The sequence below is a fragment of the Lagopus muta genome, chromosome 5, assembly GCF_023343835.1.
Source record: "Lagopus muta isolate bLagMut1 chromosome 5, bLagMut1 primary, whole genome shotgun sequence".
Taxonomy (NCBI): domain Eukaryota; kingdom Metazoa; phylum Chordata; class Aves; order Galliformes; family Phasianidae; genus Lagopus; species Lagopus muta.
Genome location: NC_064437.1, coordinates 65,432,088 through 65,457,627, shown reverse-complemented (window position 1 = coordinate 65,457,627; position 25,540 = coordinate 65,432,088). Strand labels below are relative to the sequence as shown.

At 51.8% G+C, this 25,540-nt stretch overlaps 1 protein-coding gene across 4 annotated transcripts in view; it reads right to left on the bottom strand.

The window, feature by feature from the left end:
• The window catches only part of PWWP2B (PWWP domain containing 2B), a 32,338-nt gene extending 7,007 nt beyond the window's left edge, over nt 1-25,331 (bottom strand). The window contains exons 1-4 of one of the 4 annotated variants that reach the window (XR_007376880.1): nt 25,155-25,331; nt 21,113-22,715; nt 9,401-11,587; nt 8,792-8,864 (exon numbers count right to left, since the gene is read on the bottom strand). Coding sequence is in view for 2 of the 4 variants with exons in the window: in XM_048944007.1 (XP_048799964.1) it covers nt 21,131-22,715; nt 25,155-25,291 (1,722 nt within the window). In the remaining 2 variants the exon portion in view is untranslated. Of the gene's footprint in view, nt 1-4,835; nt 8,865-9,378; nt 11,588-21,112; nt 22,716-25,154 lie in introns of those variants that run through there. The other 3 variants (XR_007376881.1, XM_048944006.1, XM_048944007.1) reach the window with 3 other exon arrangements.
• Nucleotides 25,332-25,540: the final 209 nt, after the last annotated feature.

Below are 25,540 nucleotides of genomic sequence, written 5' to 3'. Positions count from 1 at the left end.
CTACTTCTGGAAATAAAACCCGCAGCCCGTTTGGCCACTGCGCACCCAGAGCTCAAAATAACACTTGTGGAGAGCTGCAGCAGCAGGGCGGGCTGCGGCACGGGACAGCCAGGGACAAACACACCTTATCTATAAATACATCAACAAACACACAGGCAGCCGCCGGCCGTCCCAGGCTCCAGCTCCAACACGGGCGCTTTGTGAGCGGCTGCAGTGAGCAGAGAAATGGCAGCAGCTGGGGGAGGGCAGCCCCGGTGTGGGGCACGGCGCTGGGCACATCCTGCTGGGCATGGGCCCCTGCCTCACTCCAGCTCTGATGGCAGCTGGACATTACCTCTATTTCTACACGTAATTGCACAGTAGTTGAGGACTTCAGCAATGGTACAACATCAGCACGTGCTCTGAATGCTCTTCATTGTGTACGCTTTCTCCTGGGTCAATGTCCAGGCACGTATGTCAGCTACATGTATTAATGACGGCTTCCCTAACCCTCCGTTCCGAGTGCTCCCCTCAGAACAGCTTTTGTGCCTGAGGTTCACCTCACAGCGTGCTCAGGCCCCAAAGCCCCGCACTCAGCTCCCTTATGGGGCACCGACAGCAGCGGGCACCCCCCAGGCACACAGCAGGGACTCTCTCAGGCCCACACCTGCTCTGCTTGCCATCAGCACACAGAGGCAGCAGCACTGGGACTAGTGCTGCTGTCCTGACTCCTGTGTCACCCTATGGGCAGCCTGCATGATGTGCACAGCCACAGCTGCACACACACACAGCTGCTCACTGCAGCCCTGCCTCACCAGCAGCTGTGCCCTTTGGACACCCGGACACAGCATGCAGAGCACGAGGTGTGCACAAGTGATGCCTGGTGCTGCCCTGCTCCCAGCCCTCCTGCTGACTGCGCTCAGAACCCAGCAGGGATGGTGTGCAGCAGGGCTTGCTCTGCCTTGGGATGGATTTACTCTGGCCCCTTAGTCGCTCCTCTCACAACCTTGTTTCACACATTTTTGCCTCCACAGCTGTTCTCCTGGGCATGCCTCATTTCTCACCATTTAGTTTCTGACCACTGCCAGGTGACCTAGCCAAGGACTGGAGACACTGAAGATGCATGGGAATCACACGCACCTTGTGCCCCCCACAGAGCTCCCTGCAGTCACTGGAGGGGCCGGAGCCCTGCTCAGTGCTGCAGGTCAGCCTAACCCCATCCCACCACCAGGGCAGCAGGGTGCACTCAGCCCCCCAGCCTCACAAGCACAGCTCAGACCTATTGACAACAGAGGCGTCTCCTCCAGCGCCAGCGTTGGATGTGAGCCTCCAGAATGTCCTCTAGACAGGAAGAAACACACGGGCAGGAACATGTTTCTTATTTTGTTCTCTCTGCATGACCTCAGCTCTTTTTATTTTCTGTTTCTCTGCACTGCTAAGCATCTTCAGCCAGCACAGGCCCCAGCCCTTCTGTCTTTGTAAAGCCCATGTCCCAGCCTTCTGCTGTCTCTGTTCCTATGCAGCACCATGTCCCTTCAGACTCCCCCATCCTTCCCGTAACACCAGGCGGCAGGGACAGTCAGCATGCTCTGTCAGAGATAGGTTTTCTTTTGCATCTGATGTAAATACTTCCAAAATGAATGATGACTGTATCCGGAAATTCCCAGAGGATGAAAGTCCTGACTTCTGGTCACAGTACTCCTTCCCACTGGAAGATAACTACAGGACCAGTGTTGCAGTGACAGGTTATGTGAATGGGCAATTAATTGAGTTTGCTGACTTGTAGCAAAGAGAAAAACACACAAACCTGCACAGGAAATGCTCTTCTACATAGAATGTTTTTCCTTGTCTCTGTTAGAGACAACAGTGATTCATAATGAAGGAAGTGCTACGCACATCACGCAGAAAATTGTGTGTCATAACCAGCACCATTGTGTGAGCACCTGATTGTAACTGGCTGATGGCAACTAATCCCCAGTATTGTAGTGGGAGGAGGGAAAAACGTCAGTTACAGCTGATAATTAACACCTGTGATGTTAAGAAAGGTTTCACATTGAAATAAGGATGTATTAAATTTAGGTACAGAGCTGTGCACAGTGGGAGCACTACTATGTCTCTTTCAGGTGGGGCTGGAGGCTGGGACAGCAGAGCAGTGAGGACAGCAACACCAGAGAGTCGGTGTCATTAAGCCAAGCAAGCGTTAGCCTAGCTCCAGAGCTCCTTACAGTCCGAACACAGGAGGAGACAGCACTGACAACTCTGGGAGCTGCTGATGTGCCTGTGCTATGTGCCACTGCACACTGCACACAGCCCAGATGCTGCTGGAAGCCCTGCACACAGCATGGCAGCCCGTGGGGTGCGCAGCATCCTGTGCCTCGTGCTCCCCTTTGCTGCACTACATAAAGCCAAATGCAGCTCCTCTGACAAACCTGTTATGGTGCTGGCAGAAGACTGCAGGCTCTGAGCCAGCCCTGCTATCTGACTGACCACTGTGTGCTGCTGGAGGCCAAGTTCTCTAGGTTCCTGAGCACAGCAGACCCATGGGTCTGGCCCCACCTACGAGTTCCAGCACGCCACCCCTCTCCCCCCAAAAAACTGCACAGTGCTCCCTAACAAGGAGCTCACCCCCCCAGCCCTCCTGTTCCATGTGCCACCCAGTATGGTCTGAGGATGCTGAGCCAAGGCTTCGGGCACCAGGTGCCTCTGCAGTCCCTCTTGTGCCTGTGTGCTTGCTTATCCCACACAGAGCAGAACAAGTCACTTATGCTCTTTTGGCACAAGTGCTGTGGCTGCATTCCTGTTTTTACAATCTCAGCAAGGCAGTAAAATTAAGCAGAAGGAAGAGCTGCATTTGCTACCTAGAAGCCAGGTGTGCAAGGCAGTAAGACACACAAGCAGCAAGCAGGCACTGTGCATTCAGTAGCATTGGGGTGGTCGCGGGGCAGGCAACCAACGCGCGTGCAGCAGGGTGGGCACCAAAGCCGTGTCCTGGCAGCTGAGCAGTGCCCTCCTCCCGGGCTGCCACACCTCAGGGCTGGAGCTCCTCGTTCCAATGACAAACGGATGCTTCTAGAAGAACTCTTTGGGGTGGTAAGTGCATAATTAAAAAAGATGGAGCACTTCAGGTGCAGTGTTTTCCCCACACACTGGCTGCTGCCGCCGCCTCCTCGTTGTGAACCCACTGCTCACCACGAAGCAGCCGGCACCACGGCCACACAGCGGGCAGACGGGGCTGAGGCAAGGCGGTGTGAGCACAGGGAGCTGGGGTCAAGCTGTGTTAGGAACCTGCTTCTTGGGGAGGAGGGCTCTCAGGTGCAGGCCCTGCAGTTCTTCCCACCAGGCACCAACATGTAAAAATAAAGTGGCATTAACGTAGCTTTTAACGATCATTTGTAAGCCAGTCCCATGACTGTATTACATTTTGAGTATTTTCTTTTTAATTTAAAAGTTTGGGGGTTTTTTGTTCGTTTTTTAAGGAAGAGGTGACATACACAGAAAAGCAAAACAGATGTTTCCAAAGGCAGTTATTGCCCAGATCCCTACTCCTATTTCTTGAAATTGAGGCATTTTTTCTACCAGAAAGTGTTTCATATGTCAGGGGCAAAAGGCCAAGCCATACAGCATCGCTTGGTAGCTGACAACATCCAGCACCAGAAAGAGAATATTACTGATACATTAACACAAACCTCATCTTTAGTTCCAGTCACATGTGAAAATGCCACTGGGAAAGCATGGCTGTGGTGTTTGGCACACATGTGAGCCTTACAAAGAGGATGAAAGCAGAGTCTCACAGGCCAACATCCCGACCCCCCTGCCCTCCTTCAGGGGACTGCTGGGATGGAGGCTGGGGAGAAACCCTGTGGCTCCCAATGCACCAACACAGCAATGGATGGGGAACTGCTGGCACGGTGCCTATGGCAGCAACAGCTTCTGCAAAACCCCTCATTGTAACACAGTAAGCAACTGAGCTCAGAAACCAGCAAAGAGATAAGTCCAATTTTAATGCAGAACATGGAAAAGTGACATTCATTTAAATACTGAAAGAGGAAACTCGAGTGCTCAAAACTCGAGGGCTCAAGTGCACCCTCAGCAAGTTTGCTGATGACACCAAGCTGAGCTGTGGGGTTGACGTACTAAAAGGAAGTGAAGCCATCCAGAGGGACCTTGACAAACTCAAAAGGTGGGCCTGTGTGAACCTAATGAGGTTCAACATGCTAAGTGCAAGGTTTGCACTTGGGTCAGAGCGATCCCAGGTACGTGTACAGACTGGGAGAAGAACTTGAGAGTAACCCTGCAGAGAAGGACCTGGGGGTGCTGGTGGATGAAAAATTGTAGATGAGCCAGCAGTGTGCTCTTGCATCTCAGAAGGTCAGTGGTATCCTGGGCTCCATCAGCAGAGGGCAGGGAGGTGACTGTCCCTCTCTTCCCTGCTCTTGTGAGGCCCCATCTGGAGTGCTGTGTCCAGGTGAGGGGCCCCCAATACAGGAGGGATGTGGAGCTGTTGGAGAGGGTCCAGAGAAGAGCCAAAGATGATCAGAGGGCTGGAGCACCTCTCCTATGAAGACAGGATGGGGGATCTGGGCTTGTTCAGCCTATAGAAGAGAAGTCTGTGGGGAGATCTCATTGCAGCGTTTCAGTGCTTGAAATAGGATTATAAACAGGAGAAGAATTAACTTTTAACAAGAGTAGATAGTGATAAAAAAAGGAAGAATGGTTTTAAGCTCAAGGAGGGAAGATTTCGATTGGATGTCAGGGGGAAGTTCTTTACAGAGAGAATGGTGAGGTGCTGGAACAGCTGCCCAGAGAGGTCGTGGATGCCCCATCCCTGGAGCCATTCAAGACCAAGTTGGATGAGGCTCTGGGCAGCTTGGTCTAGTGCCTGACCTGGCGATTGGTGGCCCTGCTGTGGCAGGGGGGTTGGAACTTGATGATCCTTGAACCCAAGCCATTCTATGATTCTATGAAACAAAGCCCATTTTGAGAATGATTCACAAAATGGTTTAGTCCTGTGGAACTCCACAAGGTACCACGTTCCAAAGGAAACCTTTGGAAGCAAGCATGAACCCTTCAACGGTGAAATCGAGCAGTCAGTGTGCTCCAGGTTCCTAATAAGCCATGTGTCTGGGTACCCATCTCAGCTAGAGGTCACCTAGTGGTGACAAGACTTTTATCTGCACTCTCTGTCATATTTTCCCCTAATAGCAGGTGGGTCAGGAACCCTACAGCCTGGCACGGGACACTTTGGCAGCAGGGCCCCTAGAAACAGTGCCCAGTGGCAGTGTGTGCGGTGCCCAGCATGCCCAGAGGCCATTACCACACTCCTGGACCAGGCGGTACAGCCCAGGGGGAAACAGAACAGCGTGGGTAGTTTGTGTGGAACCCACCATCTGCATTCTCTGCACCCTCACCTAGCTGAACTTCATGTATGGGTTCAATCTCAGAGCAGTGTTCCTCCGAGGCCAGCCCCTGGGAAGCAGCATGCACAGATGCTGGTGGCACCGATCCCATGTATGCAGTCTCCTTGCTGGAGAAGAGGCCCAAATTCTAAAATTAAGTGCTCAGAACGAGCACTTTCTTAGCCCACTCTGTATCAGTAGTTACTGAGTAATTCACAGCAGATCTAAGATTAGCTAATGAAGTCCAATGACTCATCTGCCAGTCCTCCCTGCCACCGGGAAAATTCCATTTTTCTGTACCAACAAAACTTCAGTTGTGCAAATTATAAATGAACGCAGCTTGGAGAGGTCATGGCGACATGAGGATGCTTATCTAGAGCTACTGGCACAGACTGTGCTGCCACTGGAGCAGTGCATACCTGCGCTCCCCGCAGCAGCACGTGGCTGCTCCCCCAGTGCCCAGCCCCACAGCACCAGCCAGCACAACCCCAGCCCAAACCCCTCATTAGCTCACGCCCATCAACTAATTAAAGCCATACCAATTCACTACAGGCTTCAGCAAGCTATATCGCTGAGCAAAATTATGAGGTGGAGGAAAGTAATAAAGAGAATCAAAGCAGAACCCACAAGCCAGAAATAAAATGCAAAACAAGCCCAAACTTCAGACACAGGCACTGCAGCGCCAGTGGGGCCAGCGGGCCTGCAGGGAGGGGCAGCAGCCAGACCCAGTGCCAGGAAGGAGCCCCAGTGTCCTGCAGCATGAAGGCTTCACAACCACCCACCCTGGGTACAGTCGCCATCACAGTACAGTTGCAGGTCCAAAATGCACAGCTGGGGCTTTGCTCAGCATCCAGTTCAGATATTCTTTTCCATACACGCTGTTTCAGGCCACGTTAGGTTGTGGTTATCAAAGCCAAATGCTCCAGCCTTTGGTATCTAATGCAAACCAGCTTACCATTTATGTATTTTTCCCAGAGAAATCAATTTTAAGAACAACTTGCCCAACTTTGAGTTTTATAATATGCACTAAAAAAAAAATATTCAGAAGAAAGCAAATACTTTCCATACAGGAGAGGCGCTGGGTTGGACGCCAGCAGCTTGCTCTTACTGGGCACCGCCAGTGCTGCTTAGAAATGCTCTGCTATCAGTAGTAATAAAACCTGGACAGTAACGATCATCTAAGGATCCAGCAAAATCAGAAAACTGACAGCCTAGCAGCTGCCTGTGGCCAGCAGAAGGCTGCTCCCACCTTCACAAGGGGCTGCTCAGGGCCTCTTGCCCACCAAGGGCAGCTGCAGCCGCAGGGAAGGTCTGCGCTCCAGGACTGCAGCCGAGCCAGCAGGACATGCTAACGCAAAGCACAGCTATAGCTGAATGTAGCCAGCTGGCCAGAAGGATGATTTTTTTTCCCCAAGGAGTGGCAGAGAACCCTGCAGAACCAGCCCAGTGCCAGCTGCCGCTGACCCAGCATCTCAACACCCGTTACTGCCCGGCACGCAGGGCGCACGGGGCCTGGCAGGGCCCAGCTCAGCCACCTCCTCCCGGCACCAACACCTCCAGCCTGCGGGACTATGGCAAGTAAAAAGCTGAAATTCCACAACTCAGTTATGACAAATGATTGCTTTGGGTCAACAGAAGGCGTGGAGAGTTCAATTACACCATAAAATGGTTGGTGGAGGTTTTCCTGCAGCCTGGCTGCCAACCTCTTGCCACGGACAAGAAGGGACGAGGTGGGGGCTGGCCCACGATCCGTGCCACGTACCACCACACAGCTGGCACCCAGCTGGTGGGTGAGCCAGCAGCTGGTGATGGGAGACCACCAGCCCAAGCCCAAACGGCACTGTCATGGGGCACCCCACAGCTCACCAAGACACGGGTGCTGCTAAGCCAGGGCACCTGCTGGGTTCATCAGAGCCAGCTATATAACCAAATCACTCTCCAGTTCTATAAAACACCCCACTTCTCCCCTTCAGAGAGTGTGAACCCACTGGGCACAGCTCTCACACGGGTGCGGAGAGGCTCCCAGACCTGACAGGCTGCTCAAAATGTGTGAGATGTGAGGCCGAGGGAAGGTGGATTGTGCACATATAGCTGCAATCTGCAGATTCAGAATATTTGCAGAACGCCTTCTTACAAGGAAATAGTAATAGCTTTAGCATTTAAGTCAGAATAAAATATAGAAAAATCCCGACCCAAAATACACCAAAGAACAATCTGTGATTCTGCAGGCCCTACGCTTAGGACATCGGCTGTTTGAGCCGAAGCACAGCTGGAGGGCTCAGGAGGAAACCTCCAAAACCGCAGCGTGGAGCAGAGGCGGCTATAAGAAGCCGTTAGTGTAACAGGAACTGAAATGAACTGAAGCAGCCCTACCATTTCCTAAAGCCACATGCAAGTTTTAGAATTATATGAAGGGAAACCTTAACAATTGAGCAGAAAGAACAGTGTCACCAGACGTAGGAACTGATTAGTGGTGTTCAAGGGGTAACTCAAAACCAATTGGCAGAGAATACTGAAGACAACTTACAACCCCTGAAGAATTTCCACTTTTTTTTAGCCAAATAGTTTTGCTTTGTCAGAACAAAAGACTAAAGTAAGCTGTTCAGAGCTTCACATCATTACATACAACAGAAACTTCCACTTAACTTCTTAAAATCAGATAAGAAATGGAATACCAGTATGCTCTTGGCTTTTGCTTCTGCATTTGCTGCATAATTCTTATCACTTATCTGCATAATGGACAAGGCAAAAAGGCAATTTGCAGTGAGCTTTTTGCTTTAAGCCTTGCCAAAACCAAAGAACAATCATTTCAGTGAGCCAGCCTCTTCAACTCCCATCTGCAGATGGACAGCCACACTTTGTGCTGGGATATTGCATAAGGCTGGTGTGTAATCCACTTGCAGAGCTCAGCCTCGGGTTGAGGAAGGACACACACACAGGTCAGGCTGCTCAGGCCCCTGAGGGCTATGTTCTGTCTATACTGAAACTCAGAATCACAGAATCACATGTCCCGGGTTGGAAGGGACCTCAAGGATCATGAAGCTCCAACCCCCCTGCCACAGGCAGGGCCACCAACCTCCCCATTTCATACTACACCAGGCTGCCCAAGGCCCCATCCAATGGCCTTGAACACCTCCAGGGATGGACGGGGCATCACAGCCTCTCTGGGCAGCTGCTCCAGCACCTCACCACTCTCTCCATAAAGAACTTCCCCCTGACATCCAACCTCAATCTGCCCTCCCTCAACTTAAAGCCATTTCCCCTTGTCCTGCAGTTATCTACCCATCCAAAGAGTTGATTCCCCTCCTGTTTGTAGGCTCCCTTTAGGTATTGGAAGGCTGCAATGAGGTCACCCCGCAGCCTTCTTTGCACTCTGCAGCCGTGCACAGCCAAGCAGCGTCCATCTGCTGACTCACCTTCAGCAGCTCTTCAGGTTCACTCATCTGCTTCATCCTTTAAGCTGGCATTAACACAGACACACGTCAGATCCTGGCAGTGCAAGGGTACAGAGAACAAGTGTCACCAGATGCCACCCCACGACTCGTTGAGAAGGGCCACAGTCCCCCCACCCCTCAGAGGGCAGTGAGCCAGTCCAGGCTGTTTGACTGCTGACAGAGGGCCTGGCCGGGGCTCAGCGCCTAAGGTTCTCCTTCAGCTCCCCGTGTGCAGGCAGTCAGGTGGCAGAAAGTATTCTTTGCACTGTGCGGGGCCCGGCGGCCTCAGGGCTGTCCCACACAGGCACAGGGATGCAGCCCATCCTCAGGTACGAAACACGCCCTGGGAAAATGGCGGGATACAAAGCTGGAGGCTCCAGGTGTGACTGCAGGGGCTGCTCCGCACAGCACCGGCACAGCCCAGCTCCGACATGGCTGCCTGGGCAGGCTGCCACTGCACCAACGGCTGGCAGGGCCTTACATGCAGCGGGGGTTGAAGTGCAGCACTGCCTCATCACAGAGGGCCTCCAGACATCTGCACTGCCAGCCCTACAGCCAGCATCAAGGGGAGGACACTGGGCTTGATCTTACCTTCCCTATCCGTTCCATGTTGCTCGCAGCACTGATGCCAGGATGGAGAACAGAGGCACTGAGCACCAGCCCTCAGAACTCGAACCAGCAGGCAGTGAGACCCAGAGCGTGGGGCACCTGTGAGCTGTGCCTGGGGCGACTGGCACCATCTGCAGATCGTAGCAGCTCCAGGTAGCTGCTTTTCCTGGACATGGGGGTTTTGCTTCTTTTCATTTTGCCCTTTTCTTTTAAGCAGCCAGCAGGCTATCTGTAACTCCTGTCAGCTAACTGCTGCCGCTCTGCATCCACAAAGCTTTGCAACACATCTTGGCAGGGAATTTGTACAATGAACATCTGTGTGCGCAGCAAACATAGAAATCACCTCACATAGCCACCAGCCAGCCCTAAGCTTGAGAGGATGCTAGAAAAAAAAAAAACAAACAGGAAAAAAACCCAGAAATTCCTCAAGACTCATTGATAAAGGCCAAACTGTTTTTTCCCATGAGTGGGAGCACTCAGCATCCTCGCCAGCTACACATGCTGTTTTGGAGATGGGGACAGCAGATGCCAGGTAAACAACTGCTTCTTAAAGGCTGTACACAAGGTACAAGAACACCTTCTCTATACACTGCTGTCTTTTTTTACATTTATTTCTGGAAAACAGGAAAATTATTTGTTTGCAGAGGTAGCCAAAATTGGCCTTGGGAGACAGATGTCCTATTTTAGCAATACATTTTAGTTTGCTTGTTTACCACAGCCTTTCAACAGTTTTAAGAGAAACATTTTTGACTGAATGCTTTTATCGAGACTGAGCAGAAGGGATTTTCTGGTGTTGGACTTTTCATGTTAAACTTTGTTGCTGTTAGGCAGAAAGAGGAAGTTCGGATCTCTCTTGCTGACGTTCACAATACCACATTATAACCAGCATAAATCAAGAAAACAAGCTTCTATGTTTTCCTTTCCACTCGGTCTTTGAATTTGACAACAGTTCGTCGCAGTATTTGCTGCAACAGATTAAGAAGAAACAGGAAGTAAAATCTGTGCAATGGTTCTTCAGCCAGAAGCTAATCTTCTAGCACACGCAGATGACATTTAACCTAGCAAGGGCAACTGAACTCTTCTCGGAGCACCAGAAGCAACAAATTCCTACCAATATTTGATATTCCTCATCAAATTCCTAGACAGGACCTCTTTCCAGGGAAAACCTAGACGACTGCAGACCAAAAGAAATTAAGTGATTTAGTTTCAGAAGTTTGATTACAGGTCACTTTAGTTTGTAAGCCATTTCTCCTGTAGGGTGGACAGCCCGCTTGCTTTCTCTCTTTTTCTTAAGGACTGCCAGTCACTTCTGGTAATGTGTGAGGATGAGGACCTCTTCTACCCAACGGCAGGTGTTTAAGAGGCCTTATATCGCTGACTAGAAGGTGTGGACACACAAGTTAGCTCATCCTCCAGCTGGCCCACCAGGCTAACAACTCACCTCCACGCAGGTAGTGCAAGCAGACCAAAGCTGTGCTGCCCACGGCTTCGGGTGACTTCATTTCCCTCACTTAGCACACACAGCCATCCGAGTTACCCGCTGACTACTTGTTTGCGTACTTGTAAACATCAGTTCTCTCAGCTCTGCAGCAAATCACATTAAAAAGCTTTAACATATGCAATGACAGCCACATTGTTACGTGTTGCACATTTTCCAAGTTTTAATAGACACAAAAGTGAGTCCGTTGTATTTAAGACACTACAATGATTTCATTCTTCTGTATGTCTTCCTCCAATTACATTTCTCAGAGTACATAATGGAGTAAATGTTTGGTAGCTTTAAAATTAGAAGTGTGTGAAATCTGTAAAATAAGCAGCAGCATAATTTGGGGGATTTTATCAAGAATAGCTAACTTTTAGGTAATAAATACATTCCAAGTTGTGTTTTTTTGCTGTTCTCCTAGTTCATTGCCGTATGACTTGTCAAATTCTCATCCTAGATTAAGAAATCCTTTTCTTTCCTGCCAGCCTCACACCAGAAGATCCTCCTAACTCCACGTCCCAGTGACTGTCACCTCTCCCAGATGATGATAAGCAGTGCAAGCTGACAAGGAAACCCGTCCTCCTGTCACGTGCATGGCAACCTCCCGCTTCTCCTGGGGAGCGTGTCAGGATGCGTACAGACTTCGTGACATTCTAGGAGAACAGCTGTGCTCTTATCTTCTTTACCTTGAAGAAAGTGAGAGAGGGAGAGGTTACTGCGAGGCACGGGCAGAGCGGCAGTGGCGGTGGGGCACACGCTCTGGACTCTGGCTAAATATAGCCTGGCATTCTGCAGCTTCTAGCTTGCTCAGCAGGCAGCAGCAGCAGCAGCTTCGGAAGAAGCCTGTCAAGTTAACAGATCTAAAGGAGGAGTGGGAATTTTCTCCAAGACAGACGTGATATGAGTTCCAGAGATAATAAAAATCTTCAGTCTCTGCCTTAAAGCCTTTTAAGCCCCTGCTCAGGGTGGGGTCTTGTGGGTTAATCTGCCACGAGTTCCTACAAAGAGCACCACGTACAGAACATCTGCTCAGTTCTGCCTTCACTTTTCAAAGACAATCTATAAAATAGGATTATTTCCTTCTTGACAGCAAGCCTTACAGAAGCTTTTCCAAGTACCAGCAGCTGCTCAAGGCACCGACTGCTGCCACAGTACACAAATCCTGCTCTAAGTGAAGAGGTGCGGCAGCCCAAGCTCCAAAGGCAAGAGCTGGCCCTGCCTCCCCTCCACAGCCCCGCTCACCGTGGGAGCTCCTTTCTGCTCTAGATGTTTGTGCCAGGCTCCATGAGAACACAATGCCACAGCAGTGCTGCACATCCCTCAGGTCACCCAGTGTCTGACTCAGAAGGACAGTGCTACCAGCCTCCTGTCAGCCACCCTTGCACAGCTGGATGTGACCAAACACACTGGTCCATTTCTGAAGAGTATTTAGGCAATGAGATACGTGAGATGCTCTTTTTACATTTAGAAATGCTAAGGAATACATTTAGAAATGCTAAAGAAAAGATGAAGATACCAAGTAGTGATGAAGTTTGCTTCACACTTGATTTGTGGCCCTTTGGCACTCTCACTAAATATCAGACACTGCAGAAGGCAGAGGACAGGCTCCCACAGGATCACCTACTGGAGAGCCATGGGCCTGTTGCAGGAAAAAAACACCAGAGAACAGTGCAAACCTGCAGCTTTCTGCACCTTATCTGCATGCCAGGTGCATTTGCCCTGGTGCTGTGAGTCAGTTTGAAGGCACATCCATTTGTCTGCGTGTGGAGAAGCCAGAAGAGCAGAGTGAAACAGTTTAATGACACTTAGAACAACTTACAAATGAATTTTTTTTAAATGGCATAGGGACCTGCACCTGCACTTCCAATTACAAAAGCATTTCTGCAACATACTTCAAAAGGAATTCAGTTTGAAACAGTTCAAAACAGATCGGTCCTAACATGTGTCCACGCCAAATCAACTAGAGAGGCCGAGTCAAAGCCACGGGACATGCAGGCAAACAGGATTAATGCTAGGAAGCAAAAAATCAAAGACATTTAAAAGCCCCTCATAGTTGGCATTTGTGACTTCTAAGTACAGAACACAATTAAACCAAGAATGCCAACACCAAACACAGAAAGATGACTACATTTCCACCACAGCTGAAAATGTACCAATACCTCCTCTGCAGGCATGGAACCAAAAGAGACACCAGTTTGCACAGCCTCATCACCCAGAAGGATTCTGAACACCGCACTCTCATTTAAGACTTCAAAGATCTGATTTAATGCACCATGAACATCAGCCCCAAAAGCTGTATTTCAGAGGGCTGCAATCAGATTCCATGAACTCCTTCAGCCTTCATCAGAATTATCCTGCTCCTAACAAACTGAGATGTCGTATCACCTTGCGTGCATTTTTATTAACTTCCAAAGTCTACAGACTTGGTAGAATATCCCTCAAACGCGTTTTGCAAGAAGCTGACTCTTCAGAGACAGATTATGGATGGAGAATATTTTGTATGAAGAGAAACTCTGCGTTCCACTGTTGAGAAGGTAGCAGCAAGCCCTCAGGCCAGGCATACACCCTGCGATCTCACGCTAACACTCGGAGGACAGAAGTGTCACAGCAGGAGCACGGTGCCAAGCAGGGTCACGAAGCTCCGTGCGCTGCCCAGCTCAGGTTGAGGCTGCCCTGCCTCAACGGCCGGCTGCACCGGGCCAACACGCATCCTGCAGCAGCAACACAGTGACCGTCGTTCATAGCGTGCGCCCAGCTGCCTTCAAGGGCTCCTTTGGAGAAGCCCAGGCACGAGGCAGCTCATAACTGCAGTGGGGCAGCTCCCACTGCGGCCCTCTGCCCACTGAGGCAGGCCAAGAGCTGAAGGAGCGGGGACAGCTCACCTTCTCCACACGCGTAGCATTTTGGACACAATTAGCAGCAGGCTGAGAACTAGCATTGCCAGACCGGTCTTCCTCCAGACAGCTCCCCTCTGGGGAGAGTCAGACTGGGCAGCAAGCTGAGGGGAACGGAGTGCCGGTACCTGCAGCAGCCCAGCCAGCACCCGAGAATCTGGGGGCTTTGGGCAGGCTCCCAACTGTCCTTCCTTCTGAAGGCAGTGCTGCTGAAACACCTGATCAGGAGAAGCTGAGGGACAGGCAAAGCGGCCCTGTGCTTGCCATGACCCAAGAAAGCAGGACCCAAGAAATGGGCCAGCAGCGCAGCCAGCACCTCACCTCCAGCCACCCCAAGGTGCTGCGCATGGCTGGCTGGGTTGGCAGGTGCATCTGCAGCACCAAGCCCACCGGCCCAGCAGCTCTGGGGAGAAACAGCATCAGCTCTGGGGCTTTCTGCATTAAAGCTCAAATTACTGGCTTGGATCAAACAGAGCAAGTCACCATTCATAAAGGAAATTAAACCAGTGATTTGGCTACAAGTCATTTCTTCAACTGCAGAAAGCACACAAGGTACACACTTTTCAAAAAGAACAAGGTTTTCACAACAGTGAAAATCTAATGCAGATTAAACAGGACCTGGTTAATATTTTCTTCAGAAAATATTCAACTCAATGAAAAAAAAAAGCCTTCTTTAAAAAACACCCTACTCTTCCCTTCTGTCTTTCTTCCACAAAGGAACACATGCCAGCAACCAAAGAAACGCTCACACAGATAATGCGAGGCAGTCAGCACGACGTGGGAAAGGTGAGGCACGTGATACTGGAAAGTACACACAGCCTTGTGAGCTGAGTGGAGTCTGCTCACACAGGCCCAGGAGCCTTTGAGGACCAGAGCACTGCTGGCACCAAGGCACAGCCCTGCAGCCTCAGCACAGATGGGGCCGCAGCCCCTGCCCTCCTGCACTCAATGGACCTCACCACTGCCACGCGCAGCAGGATCTGCTCCTGCTCAGGGGCAGGGAAAGCTCTGGAAGAGAGAGCACTTCCAACTCACTGAGGAGCTAGACTTGGGTGCAGGGACTGCGAGATATGGAGGACAAGCTGAGGCACTACACACCGTCTCTGTCATCACTGACAGACACAAGAAGCCTACAATCTCGGGCCATGCAAGGCTTTCTAAACTTGCCAATGCAAAGTCCAGATATTCTTTAAAAGTAGGTGCAAAGTACACAACAGATGCATCAAGCAGTTCAAAACAAATAAGCTGGGCACTCAGCTTCAACTAGTTTGTGGGATATGTGTATGCAGCTTCTGCTGCCTTTTTCAGGCAGAACTCAGAATCTGTTACTCAGCCCCCACACCTGCTCTCATTCATGTTGACCTGCATCACTCTATGTAAGTAAGGGCACTTTCTGGAAGAAAAAAAAATCCTACCTATGTATCAAGGCTGAAAATCAACAATTTGCACGTTTTTGATATATAACAGTTTTCACATCAATTTTTAGCTTCAAAGTGCAATGCTTTATTTCCAGCAACTCCCTGCCTTTCATGCCTGAGCACTGAACTGGGAAGTACCTCTGCCAGCCTCATGGGCCAAGCACCTTCACAAGATATTAACGATGCATGGCTAGTGAAGATACCTTAATCTCCTGTCCTCCAAAGGAACCGGCACCCTTCTCTACACAGCGCACTCCCGTTTCCAAATATCCCGTTCCTTCATGGCACAAATCAGTCTTATAGGTGCAACCTGAGGGTGCTCAAAACTTTGCAAACACCTGCCTAACTGCAACAGACAGAGCATGAACTGAGGCAGAAGGACCTCCTCCGCAAGGACTTCACCCACGGTGCTGCCCAGTGCTTACCTCTAAGCCTCCTGTCACAATCCCTGAGCCTGAGATCCCATCTGCCACCTCACCGTGCTCCCTGGGAAAAAGGGAAGCCAGCTACAGTGTAACTTTAACAAACCAAATGGGTAAATAAATACAGGTTAGGAAAGAGGACAGAAATTCCCATTCTCAAAGCAGAGCAGGGCTGCAGGCCACCCAGCCCTCTGCAGCTCCTCAGCCCCCTGCTGCATGTTCACCACTTCCACTGCACTCGAAGGTCCCCTCTGCACAGGAGAGGATCTTACTGTCCTCCCAAGGAGAGCCTCCGAGCCCTTCAGTTTACACAAATCTCCTTTGGCAGCTGAAGTTACAGCTCACATAAGATGATCACATTCTTTTCTTGGGAATCTGTGCAGCCTGTGTGCACTTAGAAACAGCACAGCATATGGCCAACTGGCATTTCCAAACCATACACCCAGGGCAGCGGATGCAAAGGGGCAGAAGGCAGCACAAACTCAGATCCAGATGTCTGCAAATGCAGCAGCAGTGGCCACAAACACCCAAGCGCCCTGAGAAGCAGGGCAATCAGCAGGCTGCTGCCAGAGGTGCAACTGCAGTCCCCAGCACGAGGCACAGAGGTATGCAGTGCAGGCTGCTCCAGACTTGTTCTCCCACTTTGTGTCAATGTACACAACGCTGACTCCAAGCTGTCTGAAGGAAGACTTTTGAGAGGCAGTAATTAAGCAGGATGCTTGGTTTTAGTTGACTGAACCATCCAGAAACCAGGCCAAGAAAAATCTCAGCACTCCTCTTCTGGGCTGAAATATTCCACGTGACCAGGTAGGTGTTTTTAGAACTACAGCTACCACAGCTTTCTATGCAGTTATATAACCTTTTTGGTGCCACTGGTAGAGCAGAGAGAAGGAGTAAAAGGAAAAAGAAGGCTGGTTTATGTTGCTTCATGAAGTGCTGGCAAGCAGCACTGGCTGCATGCGCATACGGAGCCCTGAACATCTTTGAAGGTGAAGTCATAACCCAACGTTCCAAATTTTACATTAGAGCTTACTATATATAGCAGGCATGCAATAAGCTTTGATTTCTGCTGCATGCAGTTGCAGGGTGCTTTGTTGACGAATGGCTGAACGGATGGATGTGGAGGGTCTATTAGCTAATAGCAGAACAACAAAAATCCTCAGAAAGGCAGCTTTTTAACATTTAATGGTATCACAGTCACAGCACACCTGGGGGCAAGGGGGAATAAAGCGGGAAATGAAAATGGATATACATACTGTAAGCTTGTTCCACATAGAGACAAATACCAAAGTCTACAGCAGTTTTTGTAAAGAGCTTTACTATTAAAGAGCTGCCTTTATAAAATCTGAGATAAGCTGGCTTTTTAATCATTGCGAAAGATAACAGAAAAGCAATTGTTTAGCTCTAGGAACTTCAACTTTACACAGCTGCAGGACTAAATATGAAGTTCAAATATGATGTTATCAAAAAAGCGAGCAGAAAAGCAAATGCAACAGTGCAAGAGAGCTTCCTGTCCTCAGGAGAGCATCAGCTACAGAGCGCACAGTCAGGCTGCAGTGCCACGCACATGGGGCCTGGGCACATCCCGCAGTGGAGGCTCTTGAGAAATGCATCCCCAGCACCCAGCTGCAGCCTCACCACTCCCCACAAAGCCCTTCTGCCCACCCCCCACCTCTGCAGACCAATCCCAGACCCGAACTGGGCTGAGGACAACACAAGAATTCGCCCCAGGTCTGTAAAAGCCTCCCAGCTATCACTCCAGGCAGACGGTGCTGAGGTCAGTCTCTTTCACTCCATATTTCAGCCTGTTTCTTCTGGCTTTTATTTTTTTTCCCCAACCTACAGTCCATAGCTCTGATCACCAAGAGCTCAGCTCTCCACAGCAGCCACTTTAGTACACAAAAGGCAAGTTCCCCACTGTATTTCTAGCATCGCCAGCTGCTGCCACAGGGCACCTCACAGGCTGACCAGGCTCATGGGACACCAGCGTCCTGTTCCCAGCAGCCTCCTGCCCCCGGGTTGCCACAGACGCCCCAGAGCTGCAGGGCCAGACCTGAGCCTGAACCGCCCTCCCCCTTCAGCTGGGCAGCACACAGCCCACCCCCAGCTGGGACTTTGGATGGCCCCAAAGGGCTTCCAAAGGACCGGCAGAGCCGATGCCCTCCACAATCCCAGGCACCCACTTTTCCAGGCCCTGCAGTAGGAGCAGTGCCAAGGAAGGGCCGGGCCAAGTGCTGGCTCCAAGCCCAGGGAAGGTGGGACCTGACAGCCAGCAGGGCAGGCCCAGGCCAGGGAGGCCAGCTCATCTGCTGGTGCTGTCACTGCTTTCAGGCACTGCTGTTAACAACGGCCTTCAGCCTCAGAGCCAGCAGAGCCAGCATCAGCACTGTGGCACCAGCACAAACTCAGCTGCGAAGCAGGAGCCATCTCTGCAGCACACAGTGCCAGGCTGGTGGCAGCCCTGCACAGAGGCTACAAAAGCAGAAGCTACAAGGCCTGAGAACATGCTGAGTGTGTGTTTTTCTCCTGGCTACACTGTGAACCAAGTGCCTTACGACGTGGCTTTTACGAGCTGTTAGCCTCCCTGCTGTTCTTCCAGAAACCTTGGCTTAAAGACAGTGACAAGGTTTTAATAAAGTACACTCCTTGCAAAAGAATAAGGATAGAATAATAAACACTCAAAACTGTCATACCAGCTTTTCCAACCCAAAAAGTTTTCTTTTTTTTTTTTTTTTTTTTTTAAATCCAGTTGCTTGCTGTTCTTTATGCATTTGCAAATACTTGAATGGCTTGTATGTTTTTTCCAGCAGTTCCCCTCCATGGCTTACAGAACAGCACCATATGTCAGCAGAGATCCACAACAGAATGCGTCAGCAGCTCCCAAGCCCTGCAGTGCCTGGACGCTCAGGAGCAAAGTGCAGATGCTGGACGCACCTCCTGAGCACAGCGAGGGGCCCTTGTGCAGCTCCTGGAGAAGTCACCACACGATGCACTTTTCCAGCTGCAAAGTGCAGTATTACAGCCACACGCCTGCTCCTGGAAACAGCTGTAACCGATCCGAGGCTGTGCTGCCTGTCAAAGACCAGAGCCTTCTGACATTTAATTGTAGCTCAGGTGTCAGTGTGCAAGTCCTAGGACTAAGGAAATGCAAACATGAGAGAAAAGTTAAGTTACAACATTCAGGAAAGAACAGTCAACTAGCAGCTGGTGAAAACGCTGCAGAGCTTCCCTAGGATCACTCAAGGAAAGCAATAAAGTCCTGGTGGAAGAGAACTAGATAGAGGGCAAAGCTCAGAACCAATGAGCTGTCATCCAAGTGACGTATCAAAGCCCCAGCACGTGGGTTTGGCAGGGAATCTGAGCAAGCATGGCACACGTGGAACACAGGAAGTTGTTTTGTTCTGCTTTTCTCGTTTCCTTCTGAGTAAATGCAGCTGTTTCTCAAATCATCATGCAGGCAGCTCACCTCAGACACAAGTAAGGCAGAAAATCAACTTCAGAAAGCCAGCTGACCACCAACACAACAGCAGTACATGGTAAATGCCTCTATGCATTTGCACGTACGTGGGAAGGCTTGGCCAAAGAACTCACAGGGAAGGAAGGGTACGGTGTAGCCATGTCATCGCATCATTTTCTCGTTGCTCTCATCATCTTCTCTTTGCCCTCAGTTTACAGACCTGCTCCATCCTCCCTGCTCTGTGCCTACAGGACAGCACAGCTCACAGTACTACGCAGGCAACAGCATCCACCTGCTGACGTGGCCCTAAAGCGGTTTATCCAGGAGCCGTGGATCCTGGCCATTATTCACCATAACGCAGCTTCTGAGCATTAGGATTATTTATGCTCCAGATCTAGCTAGTAACAAATTTGGGTCAAATGCGAACACTCTCAATATAGTAAAGCTTCTAGCCACAATTAAGCAGCAAGATCAAGGCCGAAGCTTAAATGCTGCTGCTGCCATTACATATTCTTACTTGACTGACTGTCCAGTTGTCCAGAACTGATGGTTGGACTGGATGATCTTGAAGGTCTTTTCCAACCTTGGTGATTCTGTGAACCCTGAGCCCACAAGATGAACATGCCACAGTCTCAGTACACACTCCTACCAGGCTTGTTGGGATGGAATAACTCAATTCAAGCAACTTTGTCACTCTCCAGCAAAGGATACAAAAGACCTTTTTTACCCCAGGATTATAGGAGCACTAGCCATCACAATCACATTGCACTCCAATTGCTGAGGTACAGAACAGTGAGCAGCCCGCAGCAGGAGCAGCACTGGCTCACGCACACAAACAGTCCTTCTGGCATCAGAAAGAAAACTCGGGGAAAAGCTTACAAGACGACACAGTGAACCAGTAAAATCCACTGCAAGACACTATGTAACAGGTGTATATTTGACAAGGAGATTCTGCCCAATGATAAGTAATGGTTTTCAGATTAAAAACTAGTCCACCCCCTTGTTTAATAGTATCACAGATGAGGTCCCACCTAGGAAACTATGACTGGAAGGTTGTGCAACAGTTCTAGATCTTCCTCAAGGTGATGGAATTTTCCCCATGGATTTCAGTGCGGCAGGCAGCAGCAGTGCTACACACGGCCATCCACTCCCTGCCACACTGTGCCCAGCATCTACAGCCACTGCGTTTTCATCAGGGACAAAGTTTTACTGTTTAGTGTGAGAGGAGACCTCCCCACCTCCACACTTGCAACCAGCAGAAGTACAATACAGAGGCATCAAAAAGAATTAGTTCTCATTTTCATGTTTCCAATTTTATGTCCTCCACGATGTTGCAGGTGAAGACCAAAAGAACAGCAGTTGGTGTCCTGACCGGCCTGCAGCAATGCACCAACGCTGCAGCAAGCCAAGCCAGGGGCTGTGAAATACTGCTCCCCAGCAGCCAGTTTTTAGTAGCATCATTTTCAATAGTCATAAAGAAAGTGCCATCATAAGAAATAAACAGTGCAGGGTTGCAGTAACTGCAGGGGAAGAAAGGACCTTCAAAAGCATCTAATTCTTGTGGGTAACCACTTGGTATCAGCACCTAGGTGTGATAAATACAACCTCAACTCCAGGAAGAGTCTTAGTTCAGAAAACAGCCTGGGGCCGCTGACCCTTCAGCCTGACGGGATTAGTTCTGCCTCAACTGAGTTACCACCAGTACTCACCACATCCCAGCTGCAGACGACTCTCCTACCACTGCAATTCCATCAGCTCTCCGAGCAAACACCGCTCGCTTCCTGAAGGGGTCAGCTGCTTTGGGCACCCCTCACAATTTGGGCCTCGGTCCCATAGTCCTCCCAAAGCTGTGGAGCCAACAGCTCTTATCGCCTCTGAAATCACCACCACCTCCTCACACCCAGGCATTTAAGACCAAGAACTGCTGAGATCAGTTCTTAAGAAATGCAAACAGTGGAATGTTGGTTAAAAAAAGACATGGAAGCTTCTCCAAGGAAGCACTGGCCCAGCAAGCACTCACCTGATACTGGTGGCACAGTTATGTTTCAAACTGTGTTAAGAGATCTCTTATTTCTGGAGTCAGGTGCTCCACCGCCTTGGCAGCCTCTGTGATAGCTTTGCGATACATCCCTTTCTTCTTGCGATTAAATCTCAGTTTGAAAAATTCAGAGAAAGGAGAAAGTTTTGAAACAGATAAGAATGAAGTCGTTGGAGAACCAAACCACGACACTTTGGCTTCTCGCCATGAAGGTTCCCCATTTTCCTTCTGGCTAAGGTTTATGTCAAGAACCCGTGCCGGCCACCACGGAAATCCATGAATTTTACCCCAAACAATATCCCCCACTGCTACAGTCCTTCCGTCTTCAGTGACGCATTTAGACACGCTTTGGGTATGCAGCCTAACTGTCAAGGGCGGCACAATTTTACGCTCATCTTTTGAAGATGAAGAGACAGACGCATCATCACCAGGTAAAAAGTCACACATTTCTGGTGATGTTACCTCCGAACTAGAAGACTTGGATTCGTCTAGACTGTCATTACTACACACTGACAAACTAGAAGAATCCGCTTTTCTCTTCCGGTAATTCATAAGGAAAGCCAAGTTTTCGTGTCCGTCTTTACCTTGGGGAAACCTTTTAAAGTCGTCATCTTCACCCGAACTCCCCGAAGAGATCTCGGCCAAACCTCTGTCTGCCGATTCATTGGTGTAAAACGCACCGGGATTCGTCTCCCTGCTGTTCTGAAGGACGTTTATCTCATCGATAAGTTCTGCCTTATAGATAGAAACGCTCTGGCCGTCGTTGATGCGATGGGGCTTCAGCCGGATCTTTGGAGGCGGGACATCAGCACTGGGATGCACCGGCCGCGTCAGCTTCAGTTTGGGGATGGAAGCAAGCTGGCTGCCCACTGCCTTGTCCGTGAAGCCCTTGGTTTCTTGACATTGCTCAGCATCTCCGACCTCCTCCCGGTCCTCCTCTCTGTTCTGCAGCAGCTGTTCAGGACAGAACGGTTTCACTGAGCCGTGCACCCGGGAGGGGATCTTCACCACCTCGCCTTTCCCTTGCGGCGTGCTGTAGGATATTTTGATAACTGGCGTGCGATGCACCAGCTCCCCGGCAAACTTGTCATCCTCTCTCTTCTCTCTTTTGTTCCTTTTCTCCAGGCACTCAGAGTCGCTGTGCTTTTTCTGTTCCTTGTCCTGAACGCTCAGCTTCCTCCTGGTTTTAGCGTTCTGCCCCGCCGCGTTCTCGTCCTCGGGGTTCAGGGTATTTTTACACTTCTCGCAGAGCACCTGCCTGGGCCGCAGCCTGATGGTGCTCATGATCAGCCGTCCCGGGTCTCTGTTCCGCGACAAACGTCGCCGCGTCCTCTTGATGGCCCGCGGCGGCGGCTGTGGAACCCACTGGCTGTAGGTGTGCCGCAGCCACAGCGGGCGCGGGAACGGCGCTCCCTCGAAGTAGGGCGGGTATGGCGGCACAACGCCAGGCGGCGCGGGCAGCAGCGGCGGCACCTGGTCGTCCCCGGGCTGCGGCTGCATCTCACCGTGCGTGGGAATGGCGCAGGCAGCGGCAGGAGGGTCCTCGGGCTTTGGGAAGGAGGAGGGCAGACAGAACAGCCCGGACCTGGAGCGGGGTGAGAGATGGAGGGAGACGGTCAGGGTGGTGGAAAGGGCGCCTCTGGATGGCTGCGCAGCTAACACGCCAGTTCCACAAAAACAAAAAAGCACACCACAAAAAGCTTCCATGTCCTAATAATGCGGTATTTTTCCCTTTTAAAACAAGGCAACCATATCTACAGCTGAAAGAAGCAACCGTTTCAAAATTTAGAAAAGATGTCCTACTCCTGTGCCAGAGAAGGCACAGAGAACAGCTTCTCTTTCCATGCACTGTTTGCACAGAGAGGTTCTGCACTGACTTCTAAGTTCCAGAAGGCAAAGCAGCACGCTCTGGGAACAGGCTGGTAGAGGCACAGGAAGGCAGTGCTCCATACATGCAAGTGCAGCCCCAAAGGAGCCACCAAAGCCCCTGCCCGCACTGTGCCTGCACACCAGGCTTTCAGCTTCCCACTCAAACCCACAGCACCTGGTTTTGCTGTGCATCTCCTGCTTCCCAGCCATGGGCTCACTGGTGCAGTTCTGCTCCTCCCCTCATCTTTGCATATGTGACCATTTGTAACAACAAATACGGCACTGCTTCAGGAGAGCCAGGGTAAGGGCAGCAACTGTTGGTCACTGCCTCATTTCAGCATGTGTCATCCAGGCACAGGTACCATACCTTGCACAGGTACTGCCATAAGGAATTCCTCTGCGGCACCAAAGCTCAGAACTGCATCTCATCTCTGGCACCAGAATCCCTGGCTATGGCCTGACACTTGGCAATATAATGCCAGCACAGCACTTCAGCAAATATCCACCCTTACGCACAGCACCAGAACGGGCATCTCTCGCTATCCTGACTTTCCAGAGATCCTTCTGTGGGGATCCTTAAGCGTTTCAGCTTCTTTACCATTTCTGAAATGAGGTATGGATGAGTCACTAAAAGCCCCAGCAATGCAGAGAAGCCACAGACCAGGCAGCAGATGCAGCCATAGACTGCAGCTCCACGGGAGCTCACCGGGCACTGCTCCCCTTCCAGCTGGCAGGAAACAGCCCAGGGTGGCACAGAGAGAGCTCTGACCACTCTGAGGGGCTGTCACAGGGGATGGGGTGACGCTCTGAGCCCCAGCTTCGCTCTCCTTCACTCAGTCACAGACCATCTCTCTCAGCTGACCTCCATGAAAACTCCAAAGTTTAAAACCAAAGCTTACACAAAGAAAGCAAGGAGGAATCAATCCGATTCCAGTACCAGGTCACCGCTCCTCTCCTGCTGAAATAAAAGATGAACTGAAGTGCCCAGATACTAAAGAGAGGGTTTACCGAAGGCCGGAGAGCAGATTGTGCTGCGCTGTGTGGTCGGTGTCACGGGGAACTGCGGAGGGCTGCTTGTGTAATTGGGAACGTGTTCTTGTCCTGAGAGCTCAGGCTTGTCCTCAAGGAGACAACTGAGAGGGCAGGTACCTCTCAAATAACAACCAAGGGAGCGAGCACACACTGTGCAGCCAAAGATGTCAGCATTGTTCATAGGACAACGGGAAGTAGCACCATCTCCATAGCTCTGCCTATAAATTTTGGTTATTTCAGGCCATAAAACCATTCCATCTGGCCGTCCCAGAACACCGCCCCGCAGGAACCCACTGCTGCTTCCCCGCAGCAGCTCGCTGTTACCGCAAGGAGAAGCACAAACCGCACTGGCCTTCTCACAGCCTGGCTGCCGCTCACACCGGGCCCAGGTGTCCGCTGCCGCTTCTGCCCACAGCAGCCAATTCCATGCAGGGGCTGAGGGCCGGCGGGCACCGTGCACTGTGGACACCACCGGGCCGGGCGCCCCATCCCATCCCCCCCATCTCGGGGCACACACAGCCACGTGGGGTGGGTCCCCTCCACCCTCGGAGCGGGAAACACCGTCCTTTCATTTATACTCGCACATAATTAATAGCGACCCATCAGGGGTTCGGCTGCAACAAAATCGGTTCTATCAGCAAAGGCGCCGACCTCAGCCGAACGCACCGCCGCACCCCCACGAGCGCGGCACCCCTGACCGGCGCTGCGGGAATGCGCGTGGCGGCGCGGCGCGGCCTGCAGGGCGGCTCGGGGTCACCTCCGCCGGGCGGCGGCACGGAGCGGGGCCGGAGGGCGCGGGGTAGCCGTCCTGCGCAGCGGCGGAACCCGAACCTACCGACGTCCTTCCGTGCCCGCCGCATCCCCGGCGGGGCCGGGCCCGACGAGCGGGACGCCGTACGGCGCGGGCACACGGCCGGCCCGGCCCCGCGAGGCTCACCGGGTGCGGCGCCGACGGCCGGGGGGGGAGGGGCTCAGGTGGGGTCTCGCGCCGACGCTCCGCACCCCCGCAGGCCGCGGCCGGCAGCACGTGGCGGGACGGCGGCCCCGGGACCCCGCGCCGCTTTGTTCCCGCCGCGCACCGGCGGCAGGGCTCCCCGTCCCGCCCTCCCCCGTCCCGCCGTACTTCTTGCTGCAGTCCAGCAGCACGCCGGCGAAGCGGCGCTCTCCGCAGCGCAGCGTCACCACCAGCGTGTCGTTCACCACCTGCTCCACCAGCACCGGCAGCCACGCGCCCACCCGCGGCGCCTCCGCCTCCGCCATGCTGCCGCCGCCGCCGCTCCTCCCCTCCCGGCGGGGCCGCGCCGCGCGATGACCTCACGGTGCGGGCGCCCGCGGCGGCGGAGCGGCGGAGCGGAGCGCTGACGTCACGGCCCCGCCCCCGCGCCGCGAGCACCCGGCGGCCCCCGCTCGGCGGGACGGGGCGGGGCCGCGCGCACGTGCGCGGGGCGGGGCCGGGCGGCCTCCGGCGGCCGCGCGGGGCGGGCAGGGGGCGCTGCGCCCGGATACGCG